Here is a 22,909-nt window from a genome sequence, read left to right as displayed (position 1 = left end):
GTCAATTTAAAGCCACCAATTAAGCTAAACTGCAGGTCTTTGGACTGTGGAGGAAACCGGAGCACCCGGAGGAAACCCACACAGACATGGAGAGAACATGCAAACTCCACACAGAAAGGCCCCTGTGGGCCACTAGGCTTGAACCCAGAACCTTCTTGCTGTGAGGTGACAGTGCTAACCACTACACTACCATGCCACCCTCTTTTCTGCCAATTCATTTGAAATATTCTAAGCTATTTTATTCAAGCTATGGTTGTTAGTTTGCTAATCAGACCAGAGATAGAAAATATAATGAAAAATCTCCCAAAAAGTCCACTGTGATATGCCTGCTGATAACCTCTGGTCTAGACTGACAAACTGAAAATAAACAATAACCAGATCCATATAGACAAAGTAAATGTGGTCTCTCTTTGTGCAGAATTGTTTCAAAACGTCTTAATATATGACAACAGTATGAAAATAACAATAATAAATATGTTAGAAATTACTTATGGAGTTTTGTTCTGTACAGTCGTTTGCAATTAATTATACTTTGTTATTCTTTATAAAGGTGACTATAGTGTTTTACCATAATTTTAACTGAATTTTCTTTTCTCCCACCCCCCAATTCCTATCCATAACAGAGCAAGGCAACTATCACATGACCTATTTCAGCACCTATTACAGGATAGCAAACAATCTGGAAGGATGTGGGCTGACACAATCTTCCTCTAACAAACATAAATCATCTTTTTTTATACCTCACTAAATCTTGGACTAAAATAGTAATCATAAAATAGGTAATCATAAAAACAGGTGATACAGACATGATTAATGTGTGCTAAGACTCACAGTCGGAGGAGAGCCTTGTAGAATGGCCTGGTGAAGAATGCATCCAGGAGGTACTGATGAATTAGTGCCAGGCCCAAAATGCGTCCACTGAAGCGGAACCTGTAGGGCAGGATAGCATTAATACATCATTTAATGGTCTCATATAACTTTACTTACTTAGATATTGCACTTAACACACTTTTATATGACACACTTCACACTCCAATCTGTAATCCATATTATATGAAGTGTTAATGCACTACCATATTAAGGCATTGCCTGATTTGCTAGTTAGTCAGCTACAGGTAGCCATCTACCATATATTAGCAGTTTTTATTATTATTATTTTATTTTTTACTTATTTATTTATTTATTTATTTTTACTATTAGTCACTCTATAAGTGGGAACATTCACATCAATAGACATGAGTTTGTCTGCCATTCCTGTTAAGCAAATAAAAAAGAGGAAAGATAAATAAAATTTAAGAAACACATCAGTGGTTTTCTTTTCTTTCATCACAAGTTTCTTGAACAAACATGACATTTTGTTAGTTGTAATATTACAAGTGAGAGACAGACAGAGAGAGAGAGAGTATGGTATGTCACACCATTCTAAATGGTTCTCTACGAAGGCAGACATGGGGCTAATCTGGACGGTGTATGTATCGTTGGCTGAGTACTCAAACAGGCCGTAGTATGGGTTAAAGAGCTCCTGAGACAGCAGGAAGAAGAACTCCCTTGAAGGCCCACTGTAGTCCAGACTATAACAGACAGATGAACAGTTATACAAGGAAACCAAGTGACCAGAACTAAGCATTAAATGTTTTATTATAAGGATAAAAATATATCATCATCATTGTCATCAACAACAACAACAATAATAATACCAAAGATACACTAAAAATAATTTATGAGTCAAAATTTATGTTAGACACTTGCATAAAACTTCGCACAGTATATTTTATTATTACATTTTTTCATGTATGCTGCAGAATGCTTTCCAAATACTGCATGTAAAACTTTTCACTGCAGGGGATTTACCATAATCTTTTAAGATCTGGAAATCTAAATGTTAATGCTACATATGTAGCAGCTAAAGGTTATTGCATCATAAACTGTAACAACCAATTTTATTATTATATGCACTTTTATACTATTTTAAGTTAAGGTGGATGTGTTAAGCTGTGCATACTGGGTTATCTTGGTACCTGTTAATATGCATGTGCTTCAGTATCCATTTGTATCACAAAATGTTTTTGTGAAACTGCTACATCAAGCAATTTATTATTCAGTATAGAAGAGAAAAACATGGTCTGTGACTTTATTTACAAAAAAACTAACATCATAACCCAGTGAAATTGAAGGAACTTCTCATCTCTCTCTAGCCGCTTTATCCTTCTACAGGGTCGCAGGCAAGCTGGAGCCTATCCCAGCTGACTACGGGCGAAAGGCGGGGTACACCCTGGACAAGTCGCCAGGTCATCACAGGGCTGACACATAGACACAGACAACCATTCACACTCACATTATTGAAGGAACTTAATGGGCTAAAAAAAAAACCCACAGGTGAAAGGAAACACAGTACCAGTCAAAAGCTTCTAATTCAATGTTTTTTTTCTTTATTTTTATTAATTACAAGACACTTATTCAAGTCTGAAAGTAATGATGGATGTCGTTTCTCTTTATTTGGTTTCAGCGGTTCTTGACATAATATGGATTACTACAGTTGTGGAACAGGGCTATTTACTGTATTTTTATTATTTACTATTTGATCTCAAACGCATTAAGAAGGCAAGAAATTGCACTAATTAACTTTTGACAAGGCACACCTGTTAACTGAAAAGTATTCCACGTGACTACCTCACGAAGCTGGTTAAGATAATGCCAATAGTGTGCAAAGCATCATCAATGTAAACACTGGCTACTTTGAAGAATCTAAAATATCAAACAAATATTGTTTTTTTTAACACTTTTTTGTTTACCACATAATTCCATATATGTTCCATTTGTTATTTCATAGTTTTGATGTTTTCAGTATTGTTCTACAATGTAGAAAATAGTCAAAATACAGAAACACCTATGAATGAGTAGGGGTGTACAAACTTTTGACTGGTACTAATATATATAGTGTTGATCTGAGAATTATTACTGCATTTTTTATGGTGGAACAGGAAGTGCTGTAATGCCACGATTCATACCCTTCCTCTCCTACAAACGTGATGTAGAGTTTATTCCTCTGGAGCTCCTTGCGTGAATATGCCATCACATGATTAAAAGTGCCTTCGAGAAGGTACTCCCTTCTGATGATCAGCCTTTCACAAGACAGAGAAATGTGTGTGCCAGGACAGAGGGCAACTGTTTAGATCTGCTTTCATTTTAGAATGTAACCATCATGCACATAACCCTGATGTCACACACTTGCACAAACACATACTTGATTTTTCCTGGCCCTTGTCCATAGCCTTTGGCTTCAAGCTTCCTGTAAAAATTGCGCAGTTTGGCTTCAAAGTCCCTGCGATATGGAGCAGGTGCTCTGGCTCTCTGCGGTCCTGCCAATACAAACACTCTGTTAGCTCTAGGTTATGTGCCTGTATTAAATTAGTCCTAGTAAATTATTCCTAGTTGTAAAATATTCACTGTATAAACTACTGAAAATGTCAACAGACATGAATAATATTCTAGCTTCAATATATATTTTTTTCCCAACAAAATCACTTCCCCCACTTTTATTGGCAATTTCTTGCCAAGTTCGCCGGTGGTATCATCATTCTACCATGGGTTTTCAGAGCACAGAATACACACACCTGGTGAATTCTGGGGTGAGGATCCAGGAGAGCATCTTGGGGAGAAGTTGAGGCCAGGATGGAATGGGTGAGCCGGGATGTAGGACATGATCTCCTCTTCAAACAAACTGCAGAGAGATCAGAACAAGGACTGAATACAGGATAATTCAGGATGCAATTTAAGCTTGGCTGATAACCCGGACTGCTCAGAATCACATACTGTGTGTTATTGTTGTTTTTCTGTATTAGTATAATTACTGAATGTTTGCTATCTTTACCTCCTTAAAAAATATAATTTCTAGCTTAACTGACTGCTTCACAATTATTATTCATGGTTATCGCTTACTCCAACCCTCATGTTTCGCTGTTCTGAGTTTTTCCTATTCTTTTAATTGTTTCTCTTGCACTTGTTTCTCGCCAGTTAAGCTTACATGCTAAATTGTCCATCCTTGTAGGAGGAACAAACTGTTTATGAAGATTTGTAGATTTCTAGACCCAAAATAGCAAAATCTCCAAATCTGCAAATAGAAGCCAGCACCATGCCAAATGCTTTCTTGTGGCAGCATTTTTTTTTAAATTCAACTACAAATATAAGCACATGGAGTTCACTGGAACTGTGAATTGAACTGGGATCTATGGTCAGGGGAGGTCAAAATTATTATTATTTTTTGGCAACACAAATGGAGGGTTTTCCATGAAAAGGATGGTTAAGTAGGACACATGGTAGCATATTGCTAGGGTACAATGAATCATGCTCTCCATGAAGTACCAGGAGATTTTAAATGGAAGTCTGTCTTCCGAGAAGAAATCTCTGCCAAGAAGCTACAAATGAGTTGCGATTGAATCTTCCAGGAGGACAATGGTCCAAAATATATGTCCAAATCCACACAAATGGTTCACTGGCCACAGAATCAAGCTTTTAACAAGACCATCCATGTGACTTTGTTAAGTATATATATTTTGAAAAGGCTGTTTTTTCTGTTCTTTTTGAGGAATAAATCTACTTTAATTAAAGGTTCTGTATTTTCAGTGTAATGAAGCAAATTAACCATAAAACAGTTACCAAAATTCATCTACACCAATGATACCAGTAATAATGATGCTGAGTGTATATGCTCTATGCTTGCATTGTCTTTTGCCTCACTTGTAAATTAACATCTGCTGGACAAGTAAATGTACCTGTAGTTTTCTTTCTAGTCTTATAGACTAAAGAAGCTGAATGGATAATTATCTCACTCACAGGGTAAGTTAGCACAAGTCTTAAACCAGCATGTGTTTGGAAAAGCAGTCGATAATCATTTAAACAGAGAAAAAACAGCATATAAACGTTAAATCACAGAAAACAAGACAATAAATGTTCAGTCATGGAAAACCAGACCAGAATCATTAACTCACACAGAGAATAAATCAAAATGCCATTGTTTTAGGAAACCTAACAAAAGAGGCAAAATTGCAGTTTGATACTGATCTGCCTACAGAGCTTTACTGCACTGCATGCTAGTCCGTGTGTGTGTGTGTGTGTGTGTCAGATCACTGTTAAGGATAAGATTAAGGGTTGGCACAAATATTTATTTTGTGTGAGCTTTCACTGACGCTTTATTAAAGAAAACACACCTTAACAACATAACCAGGTCTGCATCGCAAGACAGCTTCTCCACCCCCTGTGGCCCTTCAGTCCTGATGTAATGGATCTTTTCCCTGCAGGAATAAAATAGGACACTCAGGATATTATTCTGGTCCAACTCTTCAATTTTCAGCTCCCTTTTTACTTTGTCCTGAATGGCTTGAGGAATGTTAATTGTGTTTAAACACACAGGTAATGCACTTCACCTTGCTGAATGGAGGTGTAATAGGTGGCATTCAGGAATGCTTTTAAGACAACGATCAGATGTCCACATTTGGAAGATAGGAATCTATCTCAGTGTGTAATTCTATTCTGCAAAGCCCACCATAAATGTTGCTCTTATCACATTTGAGGACAGCAGCCATGACAGTCATCCATCATCTACTGATAGTAAACACAGTAGCATTAACCAAATAGTACTGATGTACAGGGGTGGCATGGTGGTGTAGTCGTTAGCACCGTCGCTTCACAGCAAGAAGGTCCTGGGTTTGAGCCCAGCGGCCGACGAGGGCCTTTTTGTGTGGAGTTTGCATGTTCTCCCCGGGTCTGTGTGGGTTTCCCCCACAGTCCAAAGACATGCTAGGTTAGGCTAATTGGTGGCTCTAAATTGACAGTAGGTGTGAATGGTTGCTTGTCTCTATGTGTTAGCCCTGTGATGATCTGGCGAGTTGTCCAGGGTGTATTCCACCTCTCGCCCATAGTCAGCTGGGATAGGCTCCAGCTTGCCTGTGACCCTGTACAGGATTAGCGGCTACAAATAATGGATGGATGGATACCGATGTACAGAAGGTAAATTGTAGTGATCCAAGTCCAATCCAAAAGACCCATCCAAGTCATCTCTCAGAGATTATCATTGCAGTCACATGATCATTATACCTGTCATATATTTTCTACAATGATAAATGTCATGATGTGTTTCCTATTAGGTCCCTTCCTTTTCCCCCCCTGAAAATATGCCTCCTGGGCTACTTCCCCAGGATTCCAATAGAGAAAAGAAAAACACCACTTGATCCAGGGTAAGGTTCAAGCAGGTGTGGAGGAACCAAGAGCCAGCAGGATAGTGTGCCTTATGCCAGGATCAGACTAGACAAATTCATCTCGATTTTGACATGATTTTGTTATGGCTGACAAATTTCCACCATCAGGCCCGAATATGAATGTTAGGAACGACAAACAGGCTTTGCAGTGTGACAGAACTGAAGAACAGCGATGTGACATGACACCCCAATGAAAATAATCGCATGTCAGAATTTTTCATATTTTCTTGCCTAGGGGGAAGCCATGACCTAATGGTTGGAGAAGCAGCTTTAGGACTAAACAATCACTGGTTCGAATCCCTGAACCAGCAGGAATGGCTGAAGTGCCCTTGAGCAAGGCACCTAACACCCAACTGCTCCCCAGGCTGCTCTGGATATATTGTACAGTATGTCACTCTGGATAAGCATCTGCTAAATGCCAGTAATGTAATGTAATGTAATTTGACAACTCCTGCAATGTGTTCTTTGATAGCCATGATTGACATTTCTTGACCCTCCTCCCTGACAACATACAAGGATGTAAACAATGATTGGCTGGGGTCAAACTTGCAGTGTTGCTAGTCTCCCGATTAAGACACTGTAAGAATGTATGGCACTATGATTGCCTAATCTGACATGGTGACCATCATTAAAGACAAAAATATTGTGTCGTCTGATTCTGGCATTAGACAACGGTGGGAGCATGGATGAGGTGGGAATCTGCAGCGCAAAGCCAAGTTAACTGGGCCAACATCCTGCAGGCAGATTCCTACCAGTCTGGTTCTTAATACAAGTGATTTATGATAGCTTGGCAAGTCCTGCTAACCTCCACATCTGGATAAAGATTGAAACACCAGCCTGCCCTCTTTGCTCTGAAAGGGTATCACTAGAGCACATTCTAAGCACCTGCCCAAAGGCCCTTAATGAAGGCTACTTTCGCTGGCAGCATGACCAGGTACTCAAAGCAGTTGCTGAGATCATAGCCTCAGGCACCAACGCTGTCGGTGAACAACACTGGTCATTAAACAATATTGATTTTGTCGAGGCAGGAGAGAAGCTTTTCTCACAGCCATGACTGACAACAGGTCTCCTTGCATCAGCTCCTGATTGACAGCTGAGAGTAGATCTGTGCAAGCAGATTAAGTTTCCAGACCATATAACCTCCACAACACTCCAACCTGCCATGGTAACTTTTTCAGATACCACCAGACAAGTGATCTTGGTAGAACTGAAAGTGCCCTGGAAAGAGTGCATTAAGGAGGCATATGAAAGGAAACATGGTACTAGGTACTAGGAGTTGGGGGAGCAATGCAAGAATCAGAACACTGAAACACTTGCTGTGATCTAATAGAGGTTGACTGCTGGGGCTTTGCATGCCACTCACTCTGTAAAGTCCTCATCCAGTTAGGCATATGGAAAAAAAGCTAGGGTTGGAAAAAAAGAAGCGCACAAAACCTATTAGTGATACTGCAGAGAGAGTCACAAGGTGGCTCTGGATTAAGAAGGTAGGCCCATGGTCTACTGCTGCTGGGATACAGGCTGGGGAGTGATCACCCCCAGCTGGGTCACCTGGGCGAGGGTGTCTGATATTGAAAGACCTGAAACACTCACAGACCCCAGGAAGGGCATCGAAGATGTGTCCCAGTATGCACCCATAGGATGCATTTGGGAAGCGTAAGAAATGCTAACCTTTAAGATAAACATTTCTTAAATTTGGATTGCATTCCAATCAGAAGTATCTACAGTATGCAAACAACATTTTTTGGGATGAATTACACACTGGTGAAATAATTAAAGGCTTGTTCACAAGACAGCTGCTTTGTGAGGTCCTTCATTTTGGCCAAATCTAAGTACAATCCTGGCATAGTCCTGCATCTTTTGTCATCACCAGACAAAAGTTCCATTAATGTTTTGACAAACATGGTGGACCAAACTGTCACTCTGTCTGAGGAGTATATTTACAATAAAACTAAAGAATAACAAGAGTATTGCACATTGCACAATACTAATTAAAGGTGAATTGCTTGTCTGTCAGTGAACGTATTTGTGTTCTATGATACATATTAGTTAGTAAGGCAATATTAGTTATTACTTAACAATTATTTGCCAAAGGCAAAGTGAATATCGTTGAGTAATATCTGAGACGAAGTTGAGGTTATTATTCACTGATATTCACTGAGCCTGAGGAGGATACTTGTTTCAGTATAAATACACAGGTGATTATTTTTAAAAAATCGTATTAAAGAATATAATTTATTTCAAACTTCAAAAGGAGCATGCAAATGTAATAACAGCGTGGTGCAGACTTGTGTTACTTATCTATGCCAAGTCACATAAAATACTTTGTTTTTTGAAACAGATAAAATAAATCACAATTCCACCTTACCCTTGAATAGTTTTAGACCAAACTTTGTAGCATCTTTAGTGCTTTTAGGAACAGCATTTTCTTTCATCATTTGTAATTATTTTTCACTTATGGTGACAAAGCGATTGGCTGCCATTTTGCCAAGTCGCTCAAGGTGATTATCGAGAAAGAGTCTGAATTTTTCAGCCAATTAGCACACACGATTTCCTATAATCACCTCAGTACTTATAAAATTAGTTATTATAGTTATTAACATTAGTTATTATCATTACTAGTTTATTAGTTAGTAAGGCAAATGTGTTATTCAAAAAAACTTAAGCCAGAAAAAAATAACTACTCATCTAAACTAATAAACAAATGGAAATATATCAACAATAATGTATGACTGGGGCAACACGGTGGTGTCGTGGTTAGCACTGTCGCCTCACAGCAAGAAGGTCCTGGGTTCGAGTGGCCAGCGAGGGCCTTTCTGTGTGGAGTTTGCATGTTCTCCCCATGTCTGCTTGGGTTTCCTCTGGGTGCTCTGGTTTCCCCCACAGTCCAAAGACATGCAGGTGAGGTTAAGTGGTGGCTCTAAATTGACTGTAGGTGTGAATGTGAGTGTAAATGGTTGTTTGTCTCTGTGTCAGCCCTGCGATGATCTGACAACTTGTCCAGGGTGTACCCCGCCTCTCGCCCAAGTGCTCCCTCCAAAGGCCAACTGGGTAGCCTGCACACAAGAGCTTCCTCCAAAGGCTGACTGCATCCTGCACCCAAGGGCTCCTTCTAGAGTCTAACTGGATGGCCTGCACTCCTGTGTTTGTTTCCCTGCCAGGCTTAGAAGCTGACATTTTCACTCTGCTTCCTGACAGTGAAAAAGAGATCTTCACTCTGCTGTCTGACTCCAAGGATGATGTCATCACTCTGCTTCTTGACTTTGGGGATAATGCCATCATTATGCCTTGCGAGTCTTGCGAGAGGGACATACCTATGCCCACGCCCATGCCTGAATCCAGGTTTATGCCTGGGTCTGAGCCCATGCACATGCCTGAGCCCATGTCCAATCCTGAGTCCATGTCCAATCCTGAGCCCATGCCTGAGCCCATGCCCGAGCCCATGCCCGAGCCCATGCCCATGCCTGAATCCATGCCCTTGCCCATGTCTGAGTCCAAAGCCCTGCCTATGATGGTAGTCCATGCCTGTGTCTGTGTACATGTCTCGTCTGAGGCCAGAGAGCCCCCATGTCATGCCCTTGCCCACACCTGTGCCTATAATCAAGCCTAAGACTGATGAGGCATTCATTGCTCAGAATCATGCCCTTCCCCAAAGGCGTGGTCCACCACTTAGGGGCCTTGTTTACACTCTAGGATTCACACCTTGGGGGGTGGGGGATGGGGGGTTAGATAGTATTTTTTTTTTTTATAACTGATGACTGTAAAGTTAGATTGTATGAACCCAGTCATGGAGCAAATAAAAAAAAAAAAACCTTTATGCTATATTTAGTGAGAAGTAGTGAGAGTGGCGATGTGTTTGGGGGGAAGAAGGAGGAGGAGGAACTGTGCATTTCCTTGTTTCTTATGATGGGGTGGACACCCCAAGTTTGGGTGGTGATATCCTGGTTATATACTGACCCCTATTTGGAGTGTAGAATATGAATTTGACAGGTGGCCAATTCTTACATATAGCACCTTTAAGTCACTTTGGATAAAAGCATCAGGCAAATGTAAATGATGGTTTGGAGGGAGCAGACTTTTAGAATTATTTTCTAGTTTTATTTTGCACATAGGCCTGAAACCCCTCCTGAAAAGCATCTCAAACATGATAGTTGTCAATTTCTGTTTGGGTCTTAAAATAATGACACAGGTATTTTAGTACATGATTAAGTCATTTTACACTCCATTCTCACAGAGAAAGATTCTTATGAAGTCAGATTTCTCCTCACCTAAGTGTGTGATTGTGGGCCAAACTAGGTTGTCGCTCCTGCAGCAGCTCCAGGATGTTCGGCTGGCGTAGAAAAGCCACAATCTTTTCATTATATGCTGTAATAAATAAAAAGGGGGTTATTGTGCATGTAAGTTAATGTAACTGAGAAATAAAATAACAGTTATGTATTCACAGAACAGTAATGGTTATGTGCTAGTCACATATTTGCAATAGTCAAATGGATGGTCACAAAATTAGGACACAACCTGCTCATGCAAGGTTGCTTGTGCAAGTAGTTTAATTTTGTAAGTAATTTATGATGATAAATAATAAAACACATACAGAAACAAAGTGCTATCTAATTTTGTGGGAAAAAAATACCACTACATTATAGTGTACTTTGCCTCCAGTTCATCCATTATTTTCTGACATCAGCACACTAACTAATGTGCTATTTCTGGCTTATTTTATGTCCCACTTTTCTCAACTGGAAATCTAGGTTACACTGGAAAAAATGCTGGGTTGTTTTTTTCAACTGAAACACTGAGTTGAGGCTGTTTGACTATTTTTTGCGTGGTTATTCTAACTCATTCTGGGTTGTTTTCTGAAACCCAGATACTGGGTTAGTGCTTGAAGACAGTGCCCCTCCCCTCCTCCACCAGATGTGATCTACCCAGTGGCTGGGTCAGTTTAACTGTAATTTCATTATTTGAGCTATGTATCCAAGTTAAAAAAAAAAGTAATTCTTCCAACCATCCTCTGCAGCAGTTTTCAAAATGCACTGGAAAATAGGCTGATTTCAGAGTAAAATAAAGGTTTATATTATAGGGACACAAGTGTTTTACTGGGAAATACACCACTTGTATTTTTCATATGAGCTACATTCAGCACATGGAGATTCAAAACCGTGACATAAATCTCTATATGTCACTCGTGAGGAAATTGATGAATTGTTTTGACAAATTTGGGTACTTTTTGTTTGTGAATGTGTCTATATAATAAAAAGAAAATCACACACTGGCTTGACGATATGAAAATCCGTGGAGAAAAACTCACATTTTTCATATGAAATACATCACGGATCTGAGCAACATATTTAAATAATACTGGATGGCATTGAGTGGTATATCAAATATATTCCATTCAGCCAACATGATACTGAACAAGTCGAAGGTGAGTTCAATATCATGCTAACTGAATAGAATATATCTGATAGACCACGAAAAAAGCCGGCCAATATTATTATTATTGTACATACACACTCTCTTCATATCAGCATTCTCGAAGGCCAACGCTAGCTTACCCATGACTTGGTGCTGTTAGCGTGGCAGTGCAGTCACCTTCCAGCCAGTGTTCATCACTAGTGTCAGCGAAGGCCAATGCTAGCGCAGTCAAGTCAGTGTTACTGAGAGCTACTAGCACAGACGAACAATCAAGAAACTAAGATTTCTGTCTTGAGACTCTTCTTACATGCACACTTACCACAGTATTTTTCACTCATATTTAAGTATTCATTTCCCTATGTAATTTACTTAGTTACTTTTAAAATCAACATCGACAGCTACACACAACGGAGCGACCTGGCAGCCAAAATTCTCTCAAAATCTTCTGCTTTTAATGAAGCAAACCTTGCGGCCATGTTTGTTTACAAATTGTCACTGTTGCTTGCTAACGCGGAAGTTTTACATTTCCGATGTGTGACGTCTTGACAACGTGCAGTATTGTAACAATATTGCACGCTCATTCACCATTGGGGAGAGTGGCATAATACATGGAGCAATATGATAACAATATTGCATGCTATCAATAAACTCACTAGAAGGGAATAGAATGCATGTTTTTATTTCATGGAAAAAGTGGCCCGTATGTATAATAATTTCCGATATTTCACTCCACTGACGTCACTCCCAGTGTTTTCCCGCTGACTGGACACACATTGTCAAAATGGCGAACCGGTTCAAAATTAAAATTCTTTAGATTAACTTGTTTGTTTTTGGGTTTTTTTTGTGGATGTGTCCATATACTATAAAGAACATTACTTGGTGGTGTGAAGATATGGAGTTTATCTTCTCGTCTCGTCTCTCGTCTTCTTCCGCTTATCCGGGACTGGGTCGCGGAGGCAGCAGTCTAAGAATGGAAGCCCAAATTTCCCTTTCCCCAGACACCTCGGCCAGCTCCTCGGGAAGAACACCGAGGCGTTCCCAGGCCAGCCGAGAGACATAGTACCTCCAGCGTGTTCTGGGTCTTCCCCGGGGCCTCCTCCCGGGGGGACATGCCTGGAACACCTCCCCAGGGAGGCGTCCAGGAGGCATCCGAAAAAGATGCCCGAGCCACCTCAGCTGATTCCACTCAATGTGGAGGAGCAGCGGCTCTACTCCGAGCTCCTCCCGAGTGACTGTGCTTCTCACCCTATCTCTAAGGGAGCGCCCAGCCACCCGGCGAAGGAAACTCATTTCGGCCGCTTGTATCCGCGATCTTGTTCTTTCTGTCACTACCCAAAGCTCATGACCATACCATAGGTAAGAGTCGGAACGTAGATCGACCAGTAAATTGAGAGCTTCGCCTTTTGGCTCAGCTCCTTCTTCACCACGACGGTCCGGTAAAGCGACCGCATCACTGCGGAGGCTGCACCGATCCGCCTGTCGATCTCACGCTCCATCCTTCCCTCACTCGTGAACAAGATCCCGAGATACTTAAACTCCTCCACTTGAGGCAGGACTTCTCCACCAACCTGGAGAGGGCAAGCCACCCTTTTCCGGTCGAGAACCATGGCCTCGGACTTGGAGGTGCTGATTCTCATCCCAGCCGCTTCACACTCGACTGCAAACCGCCCCAGTGCATGCTGAAGGTCCTGGTTTGAAGAAGCCAACAGGACAACATCATCCGCAAAAAGCAGAGATGAAATCCTGCGGTTCCCAAACAGGATTCCTTCCGGCCCCTGGCTGCGCCTAGAAATTCTGTCCATAAAAATTATGAACAGAACCGGTGACAAAGGGCAGCCCTGCCGGAGTCCAACATGCACTGGGAACAGGTCTGACTTACTGCCTGCAATGCGAACCAGACTCCTGCTCCGTTCGTACAGGGACCGGACAGCCCTTAGCAAAGAGCCCCGAACCCCATACTCCTGAAGCACCCCCCACAGAATACCACGGGGGACACGGTCGAATGCCTTCTCCAGATCCACAAAGCACATGTGGACTGGTTGGGCAAACTCCCATGAACCCTCGAGCACCCTATGAAGGGTATAGAGCTGGTCCAGTGTTCCGCGACCAGGATGAAAACCGCATTGTTCCTCCTGGATCCGAGGTTCGACTATTGGTCGAATTCTCCTCTCCAGTACCCTGGAGTAAACTTTCCCTGGGAGGCTGAGAAGTGTGATTCCCCTATAATTGGAGCACACTCTCCGGTCCCCTTTCTTAAAAAGAGGGACCACCACCCCAGTCTGCCACTCCAGAGGCACTGTCCCTGACCGCCACGCGATGTTGCAGAGGCGTGTCAACCAAGACAGCCCCACAACATCCAGAGACTTGAGATACTCAGGGCGGATCTCATCCACCCCTGGTGCCTTGCCACCGAGGAGCTTGCAAACTACCTCAGTGACTTCGGCTTGGGTAATGGATGAGTCCACCTCTGAGTCATCAGCCTCAGTCTCCTCAGTGGAAGACATGATGGTGGGATTGAGGAGATCCTCAAAGTATTCCTTCCACCGCCCGACAATGTCCCCAGTTGAGGTCAACAGCTCCCCACCCGCACTGTAAACAGTGTTGGCAGAGTACTGCTTCCCCCTCCTGAGGCGCCGGACGGTTTGCCAGAATTTCTTTGAGGCCGACCGATAGTCCTTCTCCATGGCCTCCCCGAACTCCTCCCAGTTCCGAGTTTTTGCCTCCGCAACTGCCCGAGCTGCAGCACGCCTGGCCTGCCGATACCCGTCAGCTGCCTCAGGAGTCCCGGAGGTCAACATGGCCCGATAGGACTCCTTCTTCAGCTTGACGGCATCCCTTACTTCCGGTGTCCACCACCGGGTTCGGGGATTGCCGCCACGACAGGCACCGGAGACCTTGCGGCCACAGCTCCGAACAGCTGCGTCCACAATGGAGGTAGAGAACATGGTCCACTCAGACTCAATGTCCCCCACCTCCCTCGGAAGCTGGGAAAAGCTCTCCCGGAGGTGGGAGTTAAAGACCTCCCCAACAGAGTGCTCGGCCAGACGTTCCCAGCAGACCCTCACCATACATTTGGGCCTGCCAGGTCTGTCCAGCTTCCTCCTTTGCCAGCAGATCCAACTCACCACCAGGTGGTGATCAGTTGACAGCTCAGCCCCTCTCTTCACCCGAGTGTCCAAGACATAGGGCCGGAGATCAGATGAAACGACTACAAAGTCAATCATCGACCTCCGACCTAAGGTGTCCTGGTGCCACGTGCACTTATGGACACCCCTATGCTCGAACATGGTGTTCGTTATGGACAAACCGCGACTAGCACAGAAGTCCAATAACAAAACACCACTCGGGTTCAGATCGGGGAGGCCGTTCCTCCCAACCACGCCCCTCCAGGTGTCACTGTCGTCGCCCACGTGAGCATTGAAGTCCCCCAGTAGCACAATGGAGTCCCTAGTCTGAGCACCCCTCAGTACCTCTCCCAGGGACTCCAAGAAGGCCGGATACTCTATACTGCTATTTGGCCCATAGGCACAAACAACAGCAAGAGCCCTCTCCCCAATCCGAAGGCGCAGAGAGGTGACCCTCTCGTTCACTGGGGTAAACTCCAACACATGGCGGCTGAGCTGGGGAGCTATAAGCAAGCCCACACCAGCCCACCGCCGCTCACCACGGGCGACTCCAGAGAAGTGGAAAGTCCAGCCCCTCTCGAGGAGCTGGGTTCCAGAGCCCAAGCTGTGCGTGGAGGTGAGCCCGACTATCTCTATCCGGTACCTCTCAACCTCCCGCACAAGCTCAGGCTCTTTCCCCCCCAGCGAAGTGACATTCCATGTCCCAACAGCCAGCCGCTGTGTCAGGGGATCAGGTCGTCGAGGCCCCTGCCTTCGACTGCCACCCAATCCACACTGCACCAATCCCCTACTGCTACCTCTGTGGGTGGTGAACCCACAGGAGGTCGGGCCCACGTCACCTCTTCGGGCTGAGCCCGGCCGGGCCCCATGGGCAAAGGCCCGGCCACCAAGCGCTCGTATGCGAGTTCTCAAAAACTCGTTTATTATAGCTTTTCAGCCTTACGGTAACTACACACACGCACGCACACAAGTATCCAGGTTGGGGAGAAGCTCCTTTCCTCCGGTCTCCCTCTCCTCTTATAGGGTGCGGTCACTGGGGAAGACACACAAACACAGGTTAATTCCTGTCAGGTGCAGTGATTCCGCCACTTACCTTCCCTGACTCCGCCCTCCATTCGCAGACCGACGCTTGACCACGCCCCCACTGCCACATACCCCCACCGCCTGACTCAGGCCGGGGAGCCGTCCGGCCTGCAGCCGACTACCCCCCCCTTGACAGGAGAGGAAGTCTGCCACAACCATCTGCGCCCCTGGCCTGTGGACCACCTCGAACTTAAATGGCTGGAGTGCCAGATACCAACGGGTGATCCGTGCGTTGGCATCCTTCATGCAGTGGAGCCACTGCAGGGGCATGTGGTCCAACCAGAGGGTGAAAGGGCACCCCAGCAGATACTAGCAGAGGGCAAGGACCGCCCACTTGATGGCGAGGCATTCCTTCTCTATGATGCTGTACCTGCCCTCACGCACCGACAGCTTGCGGCTGATGTACAGCACTGGACGGTCCTCCCCCTCCACCTTTTGGGACAGAACAGCCCCCAGCCCTCTGTCCGATGCGTCCACCTGTAAAACAAAGGGGAGAGGAAAGTCAGGGGAGTGTAACAGTGGCCCCACACACAGTGCAGCCTTTACCTTAGAGAAAGCCCGCTGGCATTGCTCCGTCCACTGGACCGGATCTGGTGGCCCCTTTTTAGTGAGATCAGTCAGCAGGCTGGTGACGTCCGAATAATTAGGTATAAACCTATGATAGTAGCCAGCCAGCCCCAGGAACTGTCTCACCCCCTTTTTGGTCTTGGGCCTCGGGCAGGCCGCAATCGCTGCTGTCTTATTGATTTGGGGATGCACCTGCCCATTGCCCAAGTGGAAGCCCAGATACCATACTTCCACCCACCCAATCGTACACTTCTTCGGGTTGGCTGTGAGCCCCGCTCACCTCAGCGACCCCAGGATGGCCCTCAGGTGTTTTAGGTGCCGCGGCCAGTCATTACTATAAATAATAATGTCATCTAGGTATGCGGCCGCATAGGTGGCATGGGGGCGGAGGACCCTATCCATAAGCCGCTGGAATGTAGTGGGCACCCCAAACAGCCCAAACGGAAGTGTGATGAACTGGTGTAAGCCAAACGGTGTGGAAAAGGCCGTTTTCTCTCGGGATAGTAGAGTCAAGGGGATCTGCCAATATCCCTTTGTCAAATCCAGTGTCGAATAAAAACGAGCCGTGCCTAGTCGATCAAGCAACTCGTCAATATGAGGCATTGGGTACACATTAAATTTAGACACCGCATTGACTTTTCTATAGTCCACACAGAACCAGACCGACCCGTCGGCCTTGGGAACCAAGACCACCGGACTGCTCCAGTCACTGTGGGACTCCTCGACGATGCCCATTTTGAGCATGGCCTCGAGTTCTTCCCGAACCACCTTTTTCTTGTGTTTGGGCAGTCTGTAAGGGCAGCTGCGTACTACCACCCCCGGGGGCGTCCCAATGTGGTGTTCTATGAGGTGGGTGCGGCCGGGCAGGGGCGAAAACACGTCAGAAAAATCTGTTTGCAACCGGGCGACCTCCGCGAGCTGGGTCGGGGAGAGGTGGGCTCCACAGGGGACCGGAGCGGTGGGTGATGCCGATTTTCCCTTTTGAACCTCCGGCACCAGCTCTGCCTTCTCTGGAACCACCGACACCAGCGCCACGGGGACCTCCTTGCTCCAATGTTTTAACAGATTGAGGTGGTATATCTGTAACGCCCCACCCCTGTCCCTTCGCCTCACCTCATAGTCGACGTCCCCGACTCGCCATGTGACCTCAAAGGGTCCTTGCCACCTGGCGATCAATTTGGAGCTCGACGTGGGCAACAACACGAGTACTTTGTCTCCCGGTGTGAATTCCCTAAGGCGCGTGCCCCTGTTGTACAGGCGGATTTGACGTTCTTGAGCCTGCCGTAAATTCTCCTGGGTTAAGTGTGTGAGTGTGTGGAGTTTTGCGCGCAGGTCAATAACGTATTGAATTTCATTTTTGCTCAGGGAAGGTCCCTCCTCCCAATTTTCCTGCAGCACATCTAGGATGCCACGCGGCTGACACCCATATAATAATTCGAATGGGGAGAACCCCGTGGAGGCTTGTGGGACCTCTCACACTGCGAAAAGCAGGGGCTCGAGCCATTTATCCCAGTTACGTGCATCCTTGCTTACAAATTTTTTAATTATGTTTTTGAGGGTATGATTAAACCGTTCGACTAAGCCGTCCGTTTGTGGGTGATAAACGCTGGTGCGGATCGGCTTGATTCCCAGTAACCCATACAGTTCGCACAGTGTGCATGACATAAACGCAGTGCCCTGATCAGTCAGAATCTCTTTGGGGATTCCGACTCGGGAGATGATGTGGAAGAGTGCTTCCGCAATACTACGTGCGGAGATATTGCAAAGCGGCACTGCTTCCGGATATCGCGTTGCATAGTCCACCAGAACTAAAATAAAGCGATACCCTCGTGTTGACCGATCTAATGGCCCGACGAGATCCATCCCAATCCTTTCAAATGGGGTCTTGATTAATGGTAGAGGGCGCAAAGGCGCTTTTGGGATGGCCGCTGGATTTACTAACTGGCATTCACGGCATGCCGTACACCACCTATGGACATCGCCGCAAATCCATGGCCAACAGAACCGAGCCATTATTCGGGCTAGTGTCTTATCCTGCCCTAAGTGTCCAGCCATGGGATTAAAGTGAGCCACCTGGAATACCAATTCCCGGCGGCTCTTTGGGATCAAAAGTTGGGTTATTTATTCCTTAGTCTGAGTGTCCTGCGTCACTCGGTATAACCTATCCTTATTAATGGAAAAATAGGGGAAGGATGGGGTGGCGTTTGGCTGGAGCATTTGACCATCGATTACTCTCACTTGGTCAAACGCATGCCACAGAGACTCGTCTCGCGATTGCTCTAATGGAAAATCCGTGAGGGATTCCCCAAGAGAGGGAGGAGGAGCCTGCTGCTCCTCACTCTGACGCGGTGATGACGTAGATGGCTCTGTGACAGCTGCTCCTGCCAATGCCTCACCGGGACCTCCCCCCGCTGAACTACGGCAGGACCCACTCTTCACTAAGTGCATCATTAAATCCCGAAATCCCGGCCAATCAGTCCCCAAAATTATAGAGTGGGTAAGGCGAGGATTAACCGCCGCCTGTACTCTAAATTTCTCCCCTCGAAACAGAATGTGGACCGACACTAAAGGGTAGTTGTGAACATCCCCGTGCACACACAACACCTTCACCAACTGTGCTCTTCCCAATGCCTCGTCTTGCACCAGGCTTTGGTGGATTGAGGTCTGATTAGAGCCAGAGTCCACCAAAGCCTGATACGTATCCCCTTGGATACTCACTCGTATGCGATATGCTCCAGCCCGATCGAGGGCGGTTCCTGGCACGTCGGGGATCCGGACTACCGCGCCCACCTCCATCGCCGAGCACTGATGCTGGAGGTGCCCCGGCTCCCCGCAGCACCAGCACACCGGCCCAGGCTCCCTCTCTGCACTGGTGTTCCGGATATCACTCACCTGAGGGGGGGAAGACACAGACACGGAAGTAGGAAACAGTAGGACACCGCGGGTGCGGCGGGCCAGCTGGGGTGGAGCTGGCCCCCGCTTCCGTGGTGGGGGAATGGGGTGAGGGCGAGGAACAGAAGGGGAGAGAGAGAGAGGGGAGGAGAAAAGGGGAAACACGCTGTCCTGCCGTTGGAACGGCCGCCATCTGGTCCTCCGCTAGCTCAATGGCCTGATCCAGCGACGCAGGGCGATGGCACTGGACCCACTCTGCGGTTCCTTCTGGAAGTCGAGCGACGAACTGCTCCAGCGCCACCAGATCGATGATTTCCTCGGCGTAGCGGTTGTGCAGTTGTCGGCCCTCAGCCACCAGCGGCAGGTGTCCCGGAGTTGCTGGCCAAACGCGAACAGCCGGCCGACCTCCTCCAGGCACAGCGCGCGGAAGCGGTGCCGTTGCTGCTCCAGAGTGCGACCCACGCGCTGGAGGACGGCCCTGCGGAGGTCCGAGTAGACCAGCCGGCTGTCGGCGGGGAGCTGTAGTGCGGCCAGCTGTGCTTCGCCCTTGAGCAGGGGGAGGAGGCACGCCACGTGCTGTTCCACCAGCCAACCCCACGCCTCTGCTGCCTGCTCAAAGAGAGCGAGGAAGGCCTCAGGGTCGTTGTGCGGGCCCATCTTCGTTAGGGTGAGGTGGGGAGGGCCCGCGGGCGGTGGAGGTGGTGGACCCCGCCGATGCGAGTAGGTGCCGGAACGCCTGGCGATCTTCCTGCTGCGCCAGCACCAGGGTCTCGAACCTTTGCTCCTGTTCCTTCCGGAGGGCGACCAGCGCCTTGTGCTGGCTCTGTTGGGCCGTGGCGAGGGCATGGATCAGGTCCTTGAAGGGGGAGGACTCCATGGGGCTGTTCTCTCCTGCGCTCCGTTCCCGGGTTTCAGCACCACTGTAGCAAGTGTTCTAGGTGGGTGGAGCACAGAAGCACGGCAGGCCAGAACTGAGTTCTCAAAAACTCATTTATTATAGCTTTTCAGCCTTAACTACACACATACACACACGCACGCACACAAGTATCCAGGTTGGGGAGAAACTCCCTTCCTCCGCTCTCCCTCTCCTCTTATAGGGCACGGTCACTGGGGAAGACACACAAACACAGGTTGATTCCCGTCAGGTGCAGTGATTCCGCCACTTACCTTCCCTGACTCCATCCTCCATTCACAGACTGACACTTGACCACGCCCTGGCTGCCACAATCCTCTTTTTATTTTTTTCGTGGTCTAGTTTCCATCAAATCCTGCGCTCTGATTGGCTGGCGAGTGGGTCCGTATCCTACAATACGGACCCCGGTTACGGACCTCTGACAACTCACTCGTTCACAACAACAACAAACATAGTAGCAATTTTTGTCAACATTTATTTTTCACATTTCTTAGGAGAATAGCATTAATTTTACATCATAGATAGCGATAAAGACAGTCTTCACAGCGAAAGTGAGTTTTACTACCTTGAGGAAGACAAAATAAAAGAAAACATTGCAGGAGAAAGCTAAAAACCTGTAACTGTTGCTAACGCCAAGAAAAAACATTGCTGAATCCTGAATAATAATTTTTATTTAAAATTGATGTAAGAAGTTGATCATATAAAATATTCAAAGGATATAATGTTGCACATTTAAGATAAAAACAACATAAATTATTCCTCAATTAGTTTAAAACATTTAAAAAATTACAAAACCTCAGCTCTGGCAGAAAGTAATTTAAAATCGTCCACTGTTTCATTAGTTGTTTTCCGAAAACATTGCAGGAGAAAGCTAAAAACCTGTAACTGTTGCTAACGCCGAGCAAAAACATGGCTGAATCCTGAATGACTCAATTTTGTATAAATAGGGGACTCCATAGGCAGCAAAATGTAGTTTTTTCCCTGCCATGGAAGTGCACTTGTATACCGAGGAGGAAGCAATTTGCATTACAGCCGTGAATGAGGATTCAAACTGGCGGCTCGCCTCGGTTTTCCCTTTTGGGCGCTCTCATTTTCTGTTAGAACTTGGTAAAGAAAAAAATAAATATATTATTTACCAGCTTAAGATCAGTCTGTATGGTGAAATACCGTGACCTCGGCCTTGAATATTGACCTCAGCCCAGAGGCCTCGGTCAGTACTTTCAAGACCTCGGTCACGGTATTTCACGATACAGACCTCCCAGCTGGTAAATAACATACAGTTAGGCCCAGAAATATTTGGACAGTGACACAATCTTCATGATTTGGGCTCTGCATGCCACCACATTGGATTTGAAATGAAACAACTACAGCAGAATTGAAGTGCAGACTTTAAGGTTTAATTCAAGGGGTTGAACAAAAATATATGATTAAACATGTAGGAACTGTAGCTATTTTTATACAAACGCTCCTCATTTCAGGGGCTCAAAAGTAATTGGACAAATAAACATACCGTAACCCTAAGTAAAATGTTACTTTTCAATATTTTGTTGAGAATCCTTTGCAGGCAATGACTCCCTGAAGTCTGAAACCCATGGACATCACCAAACGCTGGGTTTCCTCCTTTCTGATGCTTTGCCAGGCCTTTGCTGCAGCTGTCTTCAGTTGTTGCTTGTTTGTGGGTCTTTCTGCCTGAAGTTTTGTCTTGAGCAAGTGAAATGCATGCTCGATTGGGTTGAGATCTCGTGATTGACTCGGCCATTGCAGAATATTCCACTTCATTGCTTTAAAAAACTCCTGGGTTGCTTTTGCAGTATGTTTTGGATCATTGTCCATCTGTACTGTGAAGCGCCGTCCAATCAACTTTACTGCATTTGGCTGAATCTGAGCAGAAAGTATATCCCTATACACTTCAGAATTCATCCGGCTGCTTCTGTCTTTTGTCACATCATCAATAAACACAAGTGACCCAGTGCCATTGGAAGCCATGCATGCCCATGCCATCACACTGCCTCCACCATGTTTTACAGAAGATGTGGTGTGCTTTGGATCATGAGCTGTTCCAATTCTTCTCCAAACTTTCTTCTTCCCACCATTCTGGTACAGGTTGATCTTAGTCTCAACTGTCCAAAGAATGCTGTTCCAGAACTGGGCTGGCTTCTTCAGGTGTTTTTTGGCAAAGTCAATTCCGGCCTTTCTATTTTTGAGGCTGATTAATGGTTTGCACCTTGTGGTGAATCCTTTGTATTTACTCTCATGAAGTCTTCTCTTTATGGTAGACTTAGATACTGATACACCTATTTCCTGGAGAGTGTTCTTCACTTGAGTGGATGTTGTGAAGGGGTTTTTCTTCACCATGGAAAGGATTCTGTGATCATCCACCACTCTTGTCTTCCGTGGACGTCCAGGCCTTTTTGAGTTCCCAAGCTCACCAGTGCACTCTTTTTTTTTTCTCAGAATGTACCAAACTGTTGATTTGACCACTCCTACGGTAACATTTCTGCTATCTCTCTGATGGATTTCTTCTTTTTTTTTCAGCCTCAGGATGGTCTGTTTCACCTCCATTGAGAGCTCCTTTGACCCCATGTTGTGTGTTCACAGCAACAGCTTCCAAATGCAAACGCCACACCTGGAATCAACTCCAGACCTTTTAACTGCTTAATTGATGA

General features: G+C 45.8%; 1 protein-coding gene across 1 annotated transcript in view; it reads right to left on the bottom strand.

Annotated features, from left to right (window-relative positions):
- LOC132887093 (E3 ubiquitin-protein ligase HECW1) overlaps nucleotides 1–22,909 on the bottom strand; it is a 179,199-nt gene that overhangs the window by 16,009 nt on the left and 140,281 nt on the right. Inside the window, exons 17-23 of the mRNA XM_060922463.1 lie at nucleotides 10,520–10,616; nucleotides 5,208–5,291; nucleotides 3,615–3,721; nucleotides 3,245–3,359; nucleotides 3,009–3,122; nucleotides 1,419–1,571; nucleotides 832–930 (exon numbers count right to left, since the gene is read on the bottom strand). Coding sequence (XP_060778446.1) covers nucleotides 832–930; nucleotides 1,419–1,571; nucleotides 3,009–3,122; nucleotides 3,245–3,359; nucleotides 3,615–3,721; nucleotides 5,208–5,291; nucleotides 10,520–10,616 — 769 coding nt within the window. The remainder of the gene's footprint in view (nucleotides 1–831; nucleotides 931–1,418; nucleotides 1,572–3,008; nucleotides 3,123–3,244; nucleotides 3,360–3,614; nucleotides 3,722–5,207; nucleotides 5,292–10,519; nucleotides 10,617–22,909) is intronic.

The sequence above is a fragment of the Neoarius graeffei genome, chromosome 5 (assembly GCF_027579695.1).
Source record: "Neoarius graeffei isolate fNeoGra1 chromosome 5, fNeoGra1.pri, whole genome shotgun sequence".
In the NCBI taxonomy this organism is placed as follows: Eukaryota; Metazoa; Chordata; class Actinopteri; order Siluriformes; family Ariidae; genus Neoarius; species Neoarius graeffei.
This window is presented reverse-complemented; position numbering and strand designations above follow the sequence as displayed.